The 15,869-nt window shown below is 38.5% G+C and overlaps 1 protein-coding gene across 2 annotated transcripts; it reads left to right on the top strand.

The window, feature by feature from the left end:
* The first annotated feature begins 12,835 nt into the window (after window positions 1-12,835).
* MC5R (melanocortin 5 receptor) lies at window positions 12,836-15,528 on the top strand. Of its 2 annotated transcripts, none has more exons than XM_084507632.1 (2): window positions 12,836-13,062; window positions 13,922-15,528. In XM_084507632.1, exon 2 carries the CDS (start codon window positions 14,004-14,006, stop codon window positions 14,979-14,981), a length of 978 nt encoding a protein of 325 aa, XP_084363758.1. In that variant the 5' UTR covers window positions 12,836-13,062; window positions 13,922-14,003; the 3' UTR covers window positions 14,982-15,528. The 2 variants fall into 2 exon arrangements, with proteins under 2 accessions (XP_084363758.1, XP_084363757.1); XM_084507631.1 differs by having other exon boundaries at window positions 12,853-13,054.
* Window positions 15,529-15,869: the final 341 nt, after the last annotated feature.

The raw sequence follows: 15,869 nt of genomic DNA, 5'->3' as shown, positions 1-15,869 counted from the left end.
TAATGGTGCCCACACATACTCAATTATATCAAACTTTAAAACGTCAGTAAGGTTTTGAGTAATTATCTGCAATGGACAGTCAAGGCAACTTCCAATATTCAGTGGGGAAAAGAGTGCTGTGCTGTAGTGACCTTTAACAATAGCAAAGGGAAGGAAAAGAAGGGCAGTTGAAGAGGGATGAATTTTTGGATGTTTCTCTCACACCTGAAAATCACAGCTGCCTGTTCGGTATGGCATTCAGCTCCCAACTGTATGAATCTGTTCCTTGAATTTTTCAGAATTTCCTAATCTGTGGTCAAAGTGCCCTCGAAGAGAAAAAGTTGCATTAGAAAACAAATTGTTTTGAACTACTTGTGGCCAAATTTAACACTATGTGCTTAAAAGATTAGGTAGGGAGCGCTTGTCATAAGCTGGAGGCTGGAAGTTTCATTAAAGCTGAGTCCTGTTGATATTCTGGGAGCTCCCAAAGCTTTCTCTGAAATCAGTCAGTATTTCTGTGTGTGAGGATAGATCACTGTACCTTCTTTACCAGTATCAGTTGAACTAGATGTGCTATAAACTCGTAATTCATGGTAAATGCGGTAAGGAAAAGTATGGCTATCTTGCACTGTTCTTCAAAGTTTCTCTGAAAATCTTCTAAAGTATTTGACTTCACTTTAATGGTAAAATCCCCAAATCTTTAAAAGAAGGCCAATTACTCTTGTATACTTAAATATGATAGTTTCTCTCCTGTCTGAAAGCAAAGGGCAGAGTTTTGTCTGACGGGAAGCCTAGAATTAGGGAAATGTTCTCAGTGTATTCACCTTGTTGCTAGGAAAAAAGCTCACTCCATGTGGATCAAGCGGAGGGCATAGGCTTCCCAAATGGTAGTTGAAAAAGAGATCATTTGTGAAGTACCTTTTTAATTTGGGTCAATATCTTTCACTGTGATGGAGAAAATGAAATCTGAACTGAGAAACAGTTGCATTAAAAAAATTCAACTGGAAAACAAGGCATGCTATTGACTTGGAGGGGATCATGCTATGACCCAAGGTTGTGTATGGAGCAAGTCACAAGTGTGTGGGTATATACTGGAGGAAACTGGGGAGGAAAGCAGTTGTTCTTATTGGAAGGGCTCAGGAAACACATGATCTGAAAACCCAACTGCCATGTCTTTAAGGATTATCTGCATTAGAGGATTATCCTGAAAGGAGGTAAGGAGTTGATTTAAATCACTACAATTATGCCAGTATTGATTATTCCTTAGAGGCCTTTATTCTGTAGTTGGATTCATCAACTGAAGAGTTACAATATAGTAACTAAGGTGTTAAGGACATCAGAAGAAATGACAGACAATATCTGATATATCAGCAATCGGAGGCTAGTGTGAAAAGCTGTTCTCTTTAAATCCAGAATCCTAATTTTCAAATCAGAGGTAATTTTTTAAATTATTATTATTAATTTTTCCTCCAGATGCATCTGTGTACTGTATCATAATAGAAATTTTTCCCCACAGCTTTTTCCCCACTGCTCTTGGGACCTCAGACCAGTACTCATTTACCAGCCCACCACACTGGGAAATGGTACAGCCCTCACTGCACCTCTGCTCTGCCATGTTCTTGAGCAGGCACTGAGCTGGAAATCCACTCCTTGGTGAGCTTCAGCTCCTCCATGTTTCTATCACAGTGTGATATCTCATGTGTATCTCACATGAATCACCTGAGAAGCACTTTAAAGAAGTATGCACCCTCCAAGATGGGTAAGTAGGTAGGGAGACTTGCACAGCTGCCCTGGTCCTGTGCATCCCCACTTAACTGCATGTTTCAAGTCTTCACACTTCCTGCTGGAGGAGCTGGAGGTTTTGGTCCCCATGGTACACTGTGGTAGTAGAAAAGCCTGTGGAATTTCCTTCTGCCTAAATAACATTTCATACCATAGACTGAACTCTGGTCCTTAGGCCAAAAAATGATCTTCGGATGTTGTTTGTCTGATATCTGTTATCTGACTGTCGTCCACACGACTGAAGCTATACTAATACTCTAGAACAATATCTGCCTTTTTAATAAAAGCAAATTTGCCATTCTCTTTTGAATTAAAAACTTTAAAATTAGTCTGAAACAAATAAAGACTGTCCTATGCATCCTTTTCAAAGCTATGCAAGGGAGGCATATAGGGTAGAGAGCTTGAAATCAAATGTTTTTTAATGCATGGATAGTTCTTTGTTGTCAATAGTAATATTCCGCCCCCTCCCCCACCCCCAAACAAATCAAATGCAGTTAGTACTGAAAGAAAAAGATACACACACTGTTGATTTCAGGTGAAAATGCCAGAGTCCTTTTTTTTTTTTTTTTTTTTTTCCCAAAAAAGCAAAAGGATGGGGTATTTTAATTGAGATTTCAACATCAAACCTAAAAAGTTTCTGTACCCTTTAACAAGTTCAGAGAGCACCTTGCTGACATAGTTCTCCTGGCTTTTTTTACACATAGCAAATAGCAACATGCTGAACAAATATGCTATTTCTCCTCTATGTGCTTGTGTGTTAGCATTTAAATGTAAATACTCAGTTTCACTCAGAACTTCCCTTGACACAGCAGCTGTTTTGCATTAGTCCCATCAGTTACATTAAAGCAGTACAACTTCCTGCTGGAGGTTTATTTGTGCAGTTATTGATGGAAAAAGGCAAGTGTTATACACAGGAACGTCTCTAACCATGCAAATGCAACCAGGCATGCCAGCCAAAACTATCCTAGTAAAGACGTCTCACCTCTAACTGATGTTTCTTCTCTAAACTAGATGAGAAAAGTTATTGGAGTTATTTATTCATTTATTTTTCTGTTATAATTGTGTGCGTTTCCATCCTTCAAAGGCAGAGCTGCAAAAGGATAATGATACACAGGCATATTATTTATAGCTTGCTGTTCCTGGTCTTGCTCCTGCCCTGCCAACATCAGTCACTTTGAGGGTGAAGCCCTGTATCAATTATAGGAAGGGAAGCTGGAGCTTGTCTTTTTAACCATTGCACCCTGTCTGACATTTTTCTTATTGAGGTTGCACTGAACTTATGAATTCTGTAGGTGAAATAAATATAGCATCAGGCTGAATTTAAGCCCTGTAATTAAGCCCAGTCTTCAGTGATGTGTTAAAAGAGGTGCCTACCATTTCCTGGACAACCTTGGTGCCCAGACCTTCAGGGCAGCAGTGCCTCCATTGCAGGCCCACTCAGAGGCAGAGGCTTCAACCCCAAACCTCCCAATTTCCCCCACAATATTCCTAGCTCTTCTGACTACGGGACTCCAGTCAAAGATGCTCTTTTGTTGAAGCTACACCAAAGCCATGCCTCTTAATAGCAGCTGTTCATTAGGACCCTCATCTGAGAGATGAGAAGATGGTGTTTTTGACCTTGTTCTCTGGACAAAGTGTTTTATCTTTGTTGGATTAGAAAAATCAATATATTTCTTTCTCTTCCTCTTCCTTCTTCCTTCCTTCTTCCTCTTGAATAAGTATGCAGTCTTTCAGGCAGCTGAAGGCTGTGATTAGGTCTGGGCCAGAAGAGGAGAAATAAACAGGTTTCATAACTGTGCTGCTCATGGAGGCCACCTCATCCCCTTCATCTACTTACTAACTCACTCAGAGTTCAGATCTTTTTTTCTGAGTTAGCTTACCCCCTTGTTAATTGTGCTGTGCTTCAGTAAACATGGAAACTATTTGCTATGCATCTGTATTTCTCTTAAGAGATTTAGTTTGTTAGCAAACATACATCAACAAGCAAGGTCAGTTGTATTTATTTTATTTGCATGTGAAAATCATTTAAGCTAGCAGAACAGTTTTGGTTTCTGTGGTTTGGCTTAGATTTCCCTTAGCACCTTTGCTGGCTGCAAGTTTCTGTCCCCCACTGGCCATTTTCCCCTCCTGCTTGCATTAAATATGTCTCTATGTAGACCATAGACCAGAGCCCAAACTTAGCAGAAAAATAGCCATCCATCCTTTTAAGAGACTACTTTCTTAAAACTCAGAACTGTTCCCTGATCCAGTTTGTTATATGACTTCCTGCTATCATAGCTGGTGTGAAGGTCAAACTGGCAAGTGAGGGCTGCTTAAGGGATAATAGCTGTGGAAATAAATGGATTTCCAGTCATGGCACACTGTGTGTATGCTTGATTCATGGTTTCATTTTCTAGTGTTCATGTGCGTATATAATTAATAGTGTATAACAGTAGTAGTAGCAATATTATAATATTATAATAGTGTATAATTTTCAGATAACCAAACCCAGCCAACCAACCAAAAAGCTCCACAACCAACCTCCAGGCCCCAGCCTCGCAATACAGTCTCGTAACTCCAGGCTGGAAAACATACAGGGTTTCTAAACTGTGTGCCTGGAGTTAGCCTTTTAAATTGGTACTTATAAAACACCCCGAATGTCCTAAGTTTTGAAGGTAATTATCATTCTCTTGCTAATGGAAATCTATTCTGGAATGCCTTTTGGAAAAAGCAATTCAATGATTGCTGAGGATGACCTCAATAAACACAAATAATCAAAGGTGAAGAATAAAATTAAAAAATGAGCTGAAAGGATAGAAGAAAAATCTTTAGACAGGGCTAAAATATTAAGATCTAATATATTTTGGTTTTATTGGCTGTCTGTTTAATGGACACACATTCACTTAGAAGTTGTTTTTTTTATCTCAACTGCGAATAGCTGTCAACTTGCAATATTAAAATGGGCAAGGACCCTGACTGTAAGGGCTGTGGTTTGGCAGGGCAGTAAAGTTAGTGATCTGATCCTCTGTTAGAAATGTAACCATGATATAAATCTCGGATGCAATTCAAACTCTTTCAGCTGGTTTGAATTAGTTCAAACAATTTTAATGGGTTAGCTTAATACTGGCATATTTTATGGAAGTACTTGAATTGCTCATCTACTCTATTCTAACTCTATTTTGGATCAGGTATTGACCATCCTATTGCAGGCCAAAAGCTCTGAAGTGTGTGCTAAATCTAGCACAAACCTTCAATTTATCACTTCCACTGAATAAGCTGTCCCAAAATTTTTATTGCAGCACTCTCTACTTCACAGGAGCAGGTCTTCATAAGAAATTCCCATGGCCTTCCTGACACTTTAAAAGCTCACTATATTAATCTCAAAATAATGTAAGAAGATGAAAAGAAGCATCTAGTTACTGAGAATTGTACTGTCTTGTAGGAAGACTCTAATGAAGATGAAGAGATGGCATTTTCATTAGTTGATTAATTTATCTCTCACATTAACAATTCTATAATAATATTAAACTTTCATTTGCCTTTGTATTTTAATCAATTGTTGTATTATTTATAACTGTGAAGCGCCTAGTCTTGTTTAGTCTCCTGAGAATAGACTTTTATAAATCTGAAAAAGGAAAATGAAAAAGGAAAGTATGGCTTACTTTTATTTTATTATTTTCACTGCTATTGTCACTGCAGTTCATTTTAACTCTCACCACTGAAAATGGTATTGTTTGCAAACCACAAATTAACTGAACATACTGAATGAGATGACCCATTTTCTCTAGTTTGTTTCTTGCTATGTGTTCAGACAAAGCTCCAAATGTCCTACAGTGAATTCAGGTTGTGTTGGGAAATATACTTTGTGTTTCCTGTTTTTCAGAAGTGATATTATCATTGAACTTGATAATGTCGATACCAGAACTGAATACTAATTCTATTACTAAAATTAAGAGGTGTGGTAACAAAGTATGTTTATTTCTCATTTGCTGGAAATTAGTCTTCTTTTATTTCATCCTATTCTTTGAATAAGTGCCAGTGAACTTGCCCTACCTGCAAATTTATTCTATGGAAAAAATCAGAAGGCAGCAATTTATTTATATTTGCATATAGATAAGCTGACTACTGTGATATAGTATTCCCTGAAGCCAAAGTTAATTTTTTTTTTTTTTTTTTTTTTTTTTTTTTTTTACTCCTTTGTGTGTTTGTAAGTAGGTATTCAGACCTTGGTTGCTCCCCCTTGGCTTTCAGGAAACTTATGAGCTAGTCATTGACTCGCCTGGATGCACCAACAAAAATACACTTGGGTTTGTGAATCAGAGCCATTCTCTTTAGCTCTGTAACATTACTGATGTTTATGGAGTTGTGCTAATGAACACAGTACTTGATGTTTAAACCTCTGGAATAACATAGGTGATGGCTCTCCATGTGAATACAAGGAGTTCAAAAGTAGTCACTAGAACTAGAGGGCCATGGGGTTTTTGTGGTATCGAATTGCTAGTCCAGCAATGAGTCTAATATGAACTTACATGGAGAAACAGCTTCTGTCTTGGTGTTGTTCTGCTCTAAGATCTACACAGCTGCATCTTCTTTCCTCACTGCCCACTCTGTTTCTTGAAGAATTTGAACTTTCCATCTGTCATCCCTGGAGACCATGAAGGGTGGCAACTCAAAATTGATCGCTGGGAAAAATTTAGTTAGATTTTTCCTTAAGTTAAAGGTTCATTCCTTTCCTTTATTTATTTATTTATTTAGAAGATGTTGAAGCATCTGTCTTTCATCCCCTAAATGGAAATATTTCACTCCTAGCTTTCAGCTAGCCATTGACTGCTTTCTTCTTTTATTTAGTATGAGGTGCATTTCATGCATTCAGAATCTTTAATAAGCACAAAGCTCACTTTTTCAAAGATCCAGCTTTTCACCAGTCTGCGATGTTTATCCATCACTGACCTCCATACTGCAGTAGTTGAGAAGCTCAGTGAGAGGAGGTAAGAAAGATTGTAGATGTCAAGCAATTTCTTCTTTTATTTAGCAACAATTAGAGATGGCATGCAGCAATGTAATTCAATTGAGAAACTGTGGCATAGTACAGCCTAACTCTTGCAGTAATTGATTTTCCAACTGATCCAATAGCAACTGATTTCTCAGAGACAGAAATCTGCCATCCCTTTTAGCTTGAAGGATTAACCCATGCAATAGGCTTTCTTACCTATTTTCATTAGAACCAGAGCTTGAACTAGAGGTTGTCACCTCTTTCAAATCATACTGTTCTTTTTCTTTTTCTTTTTTTTTTTTTTTTTTTCAAATAAAAATGACATATTTCTTCTTTTTCCCTCAGGTTTCAAAACCTGCCAAAAATAAATTCTCTTCTGGGCTTTTATAGCCAGGCAATATGTAAGCCCAAAAAGCCACAGAGTTGCTGCTCACCTAACCATTATGACAAGAATTTTCTCAGGTTCTTCTTCACTCTTAATACTGGCTTAGACACTAAATACACTGGGGCACATGATACTTGCTGTTTGGCATTCTAAATGCCATGAATTTGGAGGGCTTACGAGTCACTTGATTTTTGTATGTCACTGAACTGGGGCTAAGCTTGCTGTGGGGACAATGCTTTAGTGTCAACTGATTTAGCTTCTCACTTGCACAACTGAATGCACTTGTTACTTCTTTATGGAAGACAGTATTCTAGCTTCAAACACAATACTTGTCTTCTTTCCTTTCTCCAAATCAGTTTGTTTCTGGCTAATGTAATTTTTTTTTTTTTTTAATTTTAATATCTTTGGTTTCAGCAGCCACAACAAATCTCAATAGTTTTACTCCTTAGCATGTGAATGCTAGAAAAGAAATAATTCCTACTCCTGAAATAGTGTTGTTTTATTTTTATTTTTTCTTGCAGGATACAGTGGGTAAAAAATATCCTGCCATTAACAAATATACTGTATATTACAAGCCTGCTTTGTAGGAAAGCTCAGAAAAAGTAGTGCAATAAAAGCTTGACAGAAAATAATTGAGTTCAGAGCTAAATGGTTATGATTTAATTCTCATTTACGTTGCATTTAATAGGAAATAACTGCATTAGACATTAGAAATACCTCTAAAAATACTTCAAAGGAGAGAAATGTTGATATTACTGTCATAGCATTCTTGAAAATTGCTGAAAAATTGGCTAGCATGTATATTTACATTTAGTCATCATACGTATTGAATCAGAGACATTCGCAGTTGCCAAGATAGGAACTCCATGCACACATTGCTTCACATGAAATTTTGCATATCTCTTGTTGGATACAGTGATTTCATAATTGTTCACACTGTCTATATCCTCTTGAAGCTGCCCTTTAGCTGCTTTTTCATCTTTCAAAACCCATGTTCAGCTTAAATGCCAAAAACTGACTATGAAGAAAGCACTGGGAAGAGAAACTGAGTTCTCAGAGCTCTCAGCTCAAACCAAGCAACTAGTCCAGGACAGGGAGAACAGAGCTCCCAGGGTTCATAAACACCCAGAAATTATTATTTTTTCACTCATTATGAGAGATAAGTGGGATAATTTTTATACTCAAAAGGACATGAAGGAGACATCAAGGGAAAGCTGATTTTTTTAAATTTATTTTTTATTTTTATTTTCCCCTCAGTTTGTTCACTATTGAATTACCCCTCCTTTCTGTCAAAAAATGTTTCTAGCACTGATCATCTGTGATTTTTTAAGGCCTGTAGCTAGCACTGCTGTTATGATCTAGCAGGCCTGTACTGCTGACCCATGCTCTAACAAAATGTTAGGGGATGATTCATTGCTGGAAACGGCTCTCCTTAGAAAGCACATAAAATTGATGGTTACTGAACTTCTTATTACCCTTTTACAGTTTAGGGAGCTAGTTTAGATTACAAGGATATGTCTTTCTAAAGTGCCTTTTATACTGCATTGCATTTTTCTCAGCTTTCTCTTCTAGTGTGCAAAGCACCGCTGACAGGTACTGAGAGTGGCCAGAGATTATCTGAAGCTGGTTTGGTGCACTCCAATGAAAAAGACAATGGTGAGAAGTGTCAGTGCAGTCATATGAAGTGTGATTGATCCTTCCCTTTTCCAGGGCATAGCTTACATGATATTTTGATGTCTCTTTCAGTCTTGCTTTCCTGTGATTGTTCCCACAAATGACATTTCAGTGTTGATTTGAAAACTAATGCCAGGATGTAAAAACATATTTTCTATAACAGTGCTTACTGCAAAGCATAACTTTTAGTCTTTCAGCTATACCCTGCGCAGGAGATGGGATTGAACTACAAAGGATCTATCATCACTTCATCCACTGTTTTTTATTTTAAAGCAGGAAGGATTGATGGCTTTTATTTTTGGACTGGATTAATTGCCTGTCTTTATTAAAGGCTAAATGCTGTTGCTTTGGTAATACTCGAGGAGGTAACAGTAAGGACCTTGATGGGGCTCAGCCAATGCTACTCAGAGCAGAGGTCAAGAGAAATAGTTGTTTCCGTCTGAGCTGTTAGAGGACACTTGTTATATTATAATATATCCACATGCAGAGAAGGCCACGATCTTCACTTTTGCCCTGGATCCATGGATTATCTCTTAGAGCAGAGAGCAGTCTGAGAGGATACTCTGTGGTTCTGAAATGTTGTGCTAATGACAGCACAGGCAAGGAATAGACAGAAGAGAGATTTTGTAAACAGGCCAAGAGCACAAATCTAGAGCTATGTTATGAAGGACAAATATATTTTCATTGAACCAATAAAAATAGCTACAGAAGGACACTGGAATTAAATTGCTTTGATGTATTAGCACCAGACAAGTTGGGTAGATTTGTAGTGGCTTCAGTAAAACTCTACTCTGAGCCCATTAGGATTAGCACAGATTAATAGCTGAATTCATCTGTGTGTAATAAACTCTTCTCACAGAAAATTCTTTGGGGGCACGTTGTACTGTTGGCCTCATTTATGCATTCATTGATAAAATCAGTATCTTGCCATCATGAACGCAGTGTGCAATTTCACTTTTCCCCTTTGCAGAAACACATTCAAATGTCAGGTGGGAAGGGTCATCCCTGAAATGGGGTCATATACATTAATTCAATGAGAAAACAAATGAGTGATACAGACAGGCGTCCTGGCAGCTGTTCTATTTTGAAGAGAAGTTGGGGCTGAGTCCAGCTTTCTCAGAGTGCAGGTCTTAAACAACTGGGTCAGGCCCATCTGGTCAGGTTCACCTTCTGGTCCCTTTCAGCCAGAACCCTGGCCCAAGGGATGTTGCTCCAGGCTTCCCCCAGATCTGCAGGTCCAAATGCCTCCACCTCAGCATGCAGCTGCTCCCTGCCTCTTTCCCTTTGTGGAAAGAGAACACTGTTTTGGGGACAGCAGAGGGGTTTCAGTGTGTTCCTCTGTGTGTGCTCAAGGGATCAGCACAGCCCAATAACTGTGAGTTGGCACAGCCCAATAGCTACACAATGACAGTGATGCATGAATGACTGTCCCCACTGGCAGTCCAGGCATGTTCTTTGCGGTCCTGGAAAACACTGAGTGCCGACCTGCCTGCAGAGACAGAAAATTTAATTAATGGAAGAAACAAGAGAGCTGAATACCAGAATCATGAACACCTGAAACACTAAGCTAGTCAGTCTGGAACGCTGCAGCTGGATGTTTGCACTTCATTCATGGGAAACCTTGGGAGAATCCAAAAATCTGTCGCTGTGCCTCTTTACTTTCAATCCGTATAACTCACCTGCATGCCTCCCTCCACCAGCTGCTAACTGGATGCCCCTGCAGCTCAAAGTGTTACGCTTATAGCTGTTTGCTGCTGCAATATTACGATAAAACAAATTAAAATTAGAAATATGAGTAAAGTATTTCTTCATTTCATCCTCTACCATAACCAAACTATGCCTACATCACTGTCCCAGTTTCCAGGCAGGTCATTTAGTCTGTTCACTTTGTAAACAGGAGAATTTCTTTATTTAGCATTGCCACTTATATCAGGGTTCTGGCCTTCAGTGTCTGGTCTGTGGCAGAAGAATCCAAAGGCTGATTCATAATGTATATAAGAGAGACCAGGCATTGTGCTGAGGAATAGCAACCAAACCATCCAGTCTGGTGCATGACTTATTTCTGGTAATAATCCAGTCTGCTGAAGGTACAGAGAGAACTATTGTGAAGACAGCTAAGCTGAGCCACAAAGAACTTTATTAAACTGAATGTACAGAGGAATTTGTAAATCGGAAGATGAACTGAATTTAGAGAGAGTGCAATAAAACAAAAATTAGGGTACTAGGATGGAAAAAAAATAGGTGGAAAGAGCACTGTGTCTGCACAATAGTTGGTAGATATAGGAATTGAGAAAGAAGTAAAAGTTTATTTGTAGGTATATGATTTCCAAGGTCTGCAATGGGAAAATAAGAAACTATGGGAATAATAACAAATGATAACTAAGATACCTAAAGATAACCTACAAGAACCAAAGCATCCTGTACGTTGAAGGACAGAAAGAGAACTGGAGGTGAACATCCTGTGTTCTTTTCTTTGGGGCATAGCAATGAGCTATGAGCTCAGATTTGTCACATGGAGAAATTAGATGCAGCAGAGAGTGTTGCTGTTTACTTGCTGCCATTATCTGCTCAGATCTAACAGCTGCACTTGAGCATAGTTTGCTGCCTCTATTTTATGATAACCTAAATTCTCTTTGCTTCAGTAGGGAGAAGGGGCATGCAAAGTTCATCTCCCAACTATAACCGCATAGTGCTAGAGGAGCCTTTTTACTCAAATGAATCAAAATGGCTTTTGCTATCTCTTCTGGTGCAGGGACTATTCATACATAAGAACCTTTCACACAATGGCCCAAGTCTTCGAGTGTCCTTAGTGTGAAGCTGGCAGTAACAATAAAGGAAGCTTCTATGGAATATAATAATTAGACACACAGACTTAGCTGCATTCTAACTATACACTCTATTTATACATCCTCTGAAAACTCAAAAATGGCACAGCACAGAGCAATAAAATTTGTGTTTTCTGGTGGTGATTCCTTAAGAGAAATACTGTAAGTTAAAAATAGGTATTTGAAATTGTTATATAGAACAGAAGAAAAAAATAAATCTAACCACCTGATTTACGGAAAGGTGGCAATTGGAGAACCAGAGAGTTTTTATCTCAAGTTAACTTTAAACCTTGCATGGTATTTGACTGGCTAGTTAGTGGATAACATAAAGGGTATTTGCCAGTGTTTGTAGGATGTGTGCTTTGGATTTTTCTGCATGCAGAAGCAGAGCCCCTTTGCAAAAGAAAAGACTGGCACTAATTTTGCCATCTTTTGGGTGAAGCCCAAAATGAGTATGGACTGCCTGACTGCTAGACCCACAGAGGGGCTCCAGATACTGCAATGCTGATAATTGAATTTCTCAGTTCTTGGACCCTGTGAATCCTGGGGGAGTTCACATCCATCTCATGGAGCCCTGGTTCCCAGCACAGTAGTGTGTACTCCTCCTCAACTGCATCAAAATCTCTATTCTAGCAAGGGGACCAGGAGGTAGTTGTTTATTTTTTTCCATTTTTTTTTCTCTTTGGTTTTGTTTTGTTTCATAGAAATTACTTTGCTTATCTCTTCTGTTAATGGTGTGGCAGGGTTGACTGCATGTTCTCTTCTGAGCTTTGTGAGGGTGTGCTTCTTATTCTTATAAAGTTTAACTGTGGATATAAGAAAAATGTTTATAAGAATAATAACCCTTCCACTTTAATAATGGTTTTCTACTCTTACATCTTCCAGAATATGAAGTTATTGTCGACAAGAACTAGCAAAAGCAGAGAAAAAAACAACAACAAAAACCCACTCACATAAGAGATGTTTTTGGAAAGAAGCATGCCTAAAGCATTTTCCTCTTTACTATCATTTTCCGTAAAGGATATACTAGAAAGCAAGAATTTTAAAAAGCTCACCCTCAATTTTAGATCAGAATCATTGTCGAGTTAAAAATAAAGACACTTGAAAACCACTAGATGGTGGTAAAAACCCAAGCCTTTGCTAACAAAATCTGTGAAAAGAGAAGTTCAGCAGGGCAAAGGGGAGGAGGAGCCACAGCCTGAGTACTGAAGTCATTATTGCTCGGAGACTATAAAAAGGCAGTTGCACAGTAAGTAATTTATACATGGTCAGCCTTGACTCTATGGATATACTCATTCCTTTTCTTCTATAATGTCATCTGTTCCCACCAAGGAGTCCCCAGCCCCAGATGTCGGGTGAAGAGGGGATGAAACTTCTGCTCTCTGGAGGAAAGGTTGCGGGTGATGAAGAGGAAGAGCAGCTGAAGGAGCAGCTCTGGTAAATAGGTACAGTTAATTCTTGATTACGAATAAAAAGTCACTTTTAAAAACTGAAAATGATTTAGCTTGAGAAGCTTTGAATTTTACTTGCAACAAGTCACTGACAATCAGCTTTAAGTGTGCCCCTTATTAAGAATCCGATGGTTTACAGCTTGCTTTGAATATTCTCATTACCAAAAAAGCATTGAATAAAATGCTTTCAATCTGGAATAGAAAACATATTTCTATGACAGAATTTCCCCCTACAAATTCTGTAACCTCACTCTATCCTGGAATGTATGGATTTGCCTTGGTTAGTGGTTTAACACTATGCTCCTAAAATGAGAATGTCGGTATTGCACAGACAAGCTGTTTATAACACAGATCATGCAAACTTAAAAAGTACAAAGGTCAGGAAGCATGTATTTTTTTTATTTTTTATTTTTTATTTTTTACTGGAAATGTTCAATTCTTTATTGTGGCAGCAATTCAACTTCTATATATTACATTCAAGTGAGCAGGTTCTGCTCAACCTAACACTCTGTTCTCCTACATTTCAGGGTTCTGAGAACTCAAGCTCTGAAAATTGTTGTTTTGTGTTCAGCAGAATTTCCAGGATATTGTGCTCACTTCTGGGAGACCAAATAGGATAAACGAAAATGTTGAAGAGTGCATGAATCTCTTCATTATTTTGTGGTTTTAATTTCCCAGTAAGGATGAGTAGAAAAACTCTGAGGCATTTGGAGGTTAATTTAGAATCAGTAGAGGAATATGGTGTGGAAGAGGCAGGATGTGTACAAGCCAAATTACGTAGAAATGGTTGATATTTGTTTTGTCAACTTCTGCCTGTTCTTGTCATGCTGTATTTTTTTTTTTTTTTTGGCAGGGTCTTTTGCCTTTTGGAAAATGCATTTACCACACTCCTTGGCAAGTCCCTCAGAGAGAACAGAACGTGTTTGCTTCCAGAGATGAACACGTCCTCTCAACTGTATGTTTCTGAACTAAACCTGAGTGCCTTTGGCAGCAACTTTACCGTGCCTACTGTCAAGAGCAAGTCATCACCATGTGAGCAAGTGGTCATTGCAGCTGAGGTGTTCCTCACTCTGGGCATTGTAAGCCTCCTTGAAAATATCTTAGTGATATGTGCAATAGTTAAGAACAAGAACTTGCATTCACCCATGTATTTTTTTGTTTGCAGTTTAGCAGTGGCTGACATGCTGGTTAGTGTGTCTAATGCATGGGAGACCATAACAATATACTTAATAAACAATAGGCATATTATTATGGAAGATACCTTTGTCCGTCATATAGACAATGTCTTTGATTCAATGATCTGCATATCTGTAGTGGCTTCCATGTGCAGTTTGCTGGCTATAGCAATAGACAGATACATCACTATCTTCTATGCCCTGCGTTACCACAACATCATGACAGTGAAAAGATCAGGGCTTATCATTGCATGCATCTGGACCTTTTGCACGGGCTGTGGCATTATCTTCATTCTTTATTATGAATCAACTTATGTTATAATTTGTCTCATCACTATGTTTTTTACCATGTTGTTTCTCATGGTCTCACTGTATATCCATATGTTCCTTCTGGCTCGTACTCATGTGAAGAAAATAGCTGCTTTGCCTGGGTACAACTCTGTCCATCAAAGAACCAGTATGAAGGGAGCCATCACTCTGACTATGCTTCTTGGCATCTTCATCGTTTGCTGGGCTCCATTCTTCCTCCACCTCATCCTGATGATCTCCTGCCCTCAAAACCTCTACTGTGTTTGCTTCATGTCTCACTTCAACATGTACCTCATTCTCATTATGTGCAACTCAGTGATTGATCCCTTGATCTATGCCTTTCGTAGCCAGGAAATGAGGAAGACCTTCAAAGAGATCATTTGTTGCTATAGCCTGAGAATGGCCTGTAGATTATCAAACAAATATTAGCAAAACAAAACAAAACCAGGGAAGAGAACTGAATTGCAACATTGTGCTGCACCCTGTTATTCTGCTAAAAGGCCTATGGAATAGCTTCCTCTATCCAGCTGTAATGATTTATGTGGCAATCAGAATTATTTTTTTAAATGTGGTTTGACCTTTCTTGCCCTCCATGAACCTCTCACACTGGTGGTAGGAGCTACTCTGTGCATCTACATCAAGGGGAGAAAGAATATTTTGAACCTCATTTAACCTACCGAAGACTCTGGATCTTATAAGAGGATTGCACAGGGAAAGCCTTATTTTTCTTTCTACCAAATGTGATGTGTGATCTGCCATGTAAATGAGCCCATCGGCTTCTCAGTACATGTTTCTTTCAATATTCTTTGTCTCTGTATATACAGCATGACTTATTTTGATGACCAGAATTAACACTTTTTTATTTTTTTTTTTTGGAGGGGGGGGCTATTTTCTTCCAAAGTCATAAAATGGGAGTAGTTCCATGCCTCACTCAATACAGTTATGATCAATAAATATGCATGTATCAGCAGTCTTATATTGTAGTCATGACTGTTACTGTCATAAAATGTGTATTATGTAAGAGAAAATTGTTCCCACAAGATTTCCCAGGATGCATACTGTGTGTTGTCATATCTGACTCTATGTGTTCTTATCACTGTGTCTGTGGGAAGATGTACCATAGCCTGATTTTTAGCCTGAATATGAAGACTGAGATGATTCTAGTTTGTTTTGCTCATTCACCAGGGCTGGGAAAGCAAAGGGCACACAGCCTCTAACTTGAAATATGCTTTTGAAGAGAAAGAATGACTGAACGAGTGGCTGCTTTTGTATAGACCTTAGAAAAGCATTTCAGCTTGGAGTAGCTTTTGTTATTGG

The sequence above is a fragment of the Aythya ferina genome, assembly GCF_964211825.1.
Source record: "Aythya ferina genome assembly, chromosome: 2".
Classification (NCBI taxonomy): domain Eukaryota; kingdom Metazoa; phylum Chordata; class Aves; order Anseriformes; family Anatidae; genus Aythya; species Aythya ferina.
Note: the sequence above shows the minus strand (reverse complement) of the source record. Positions and strands in the feature narration are given on the sequence as shown.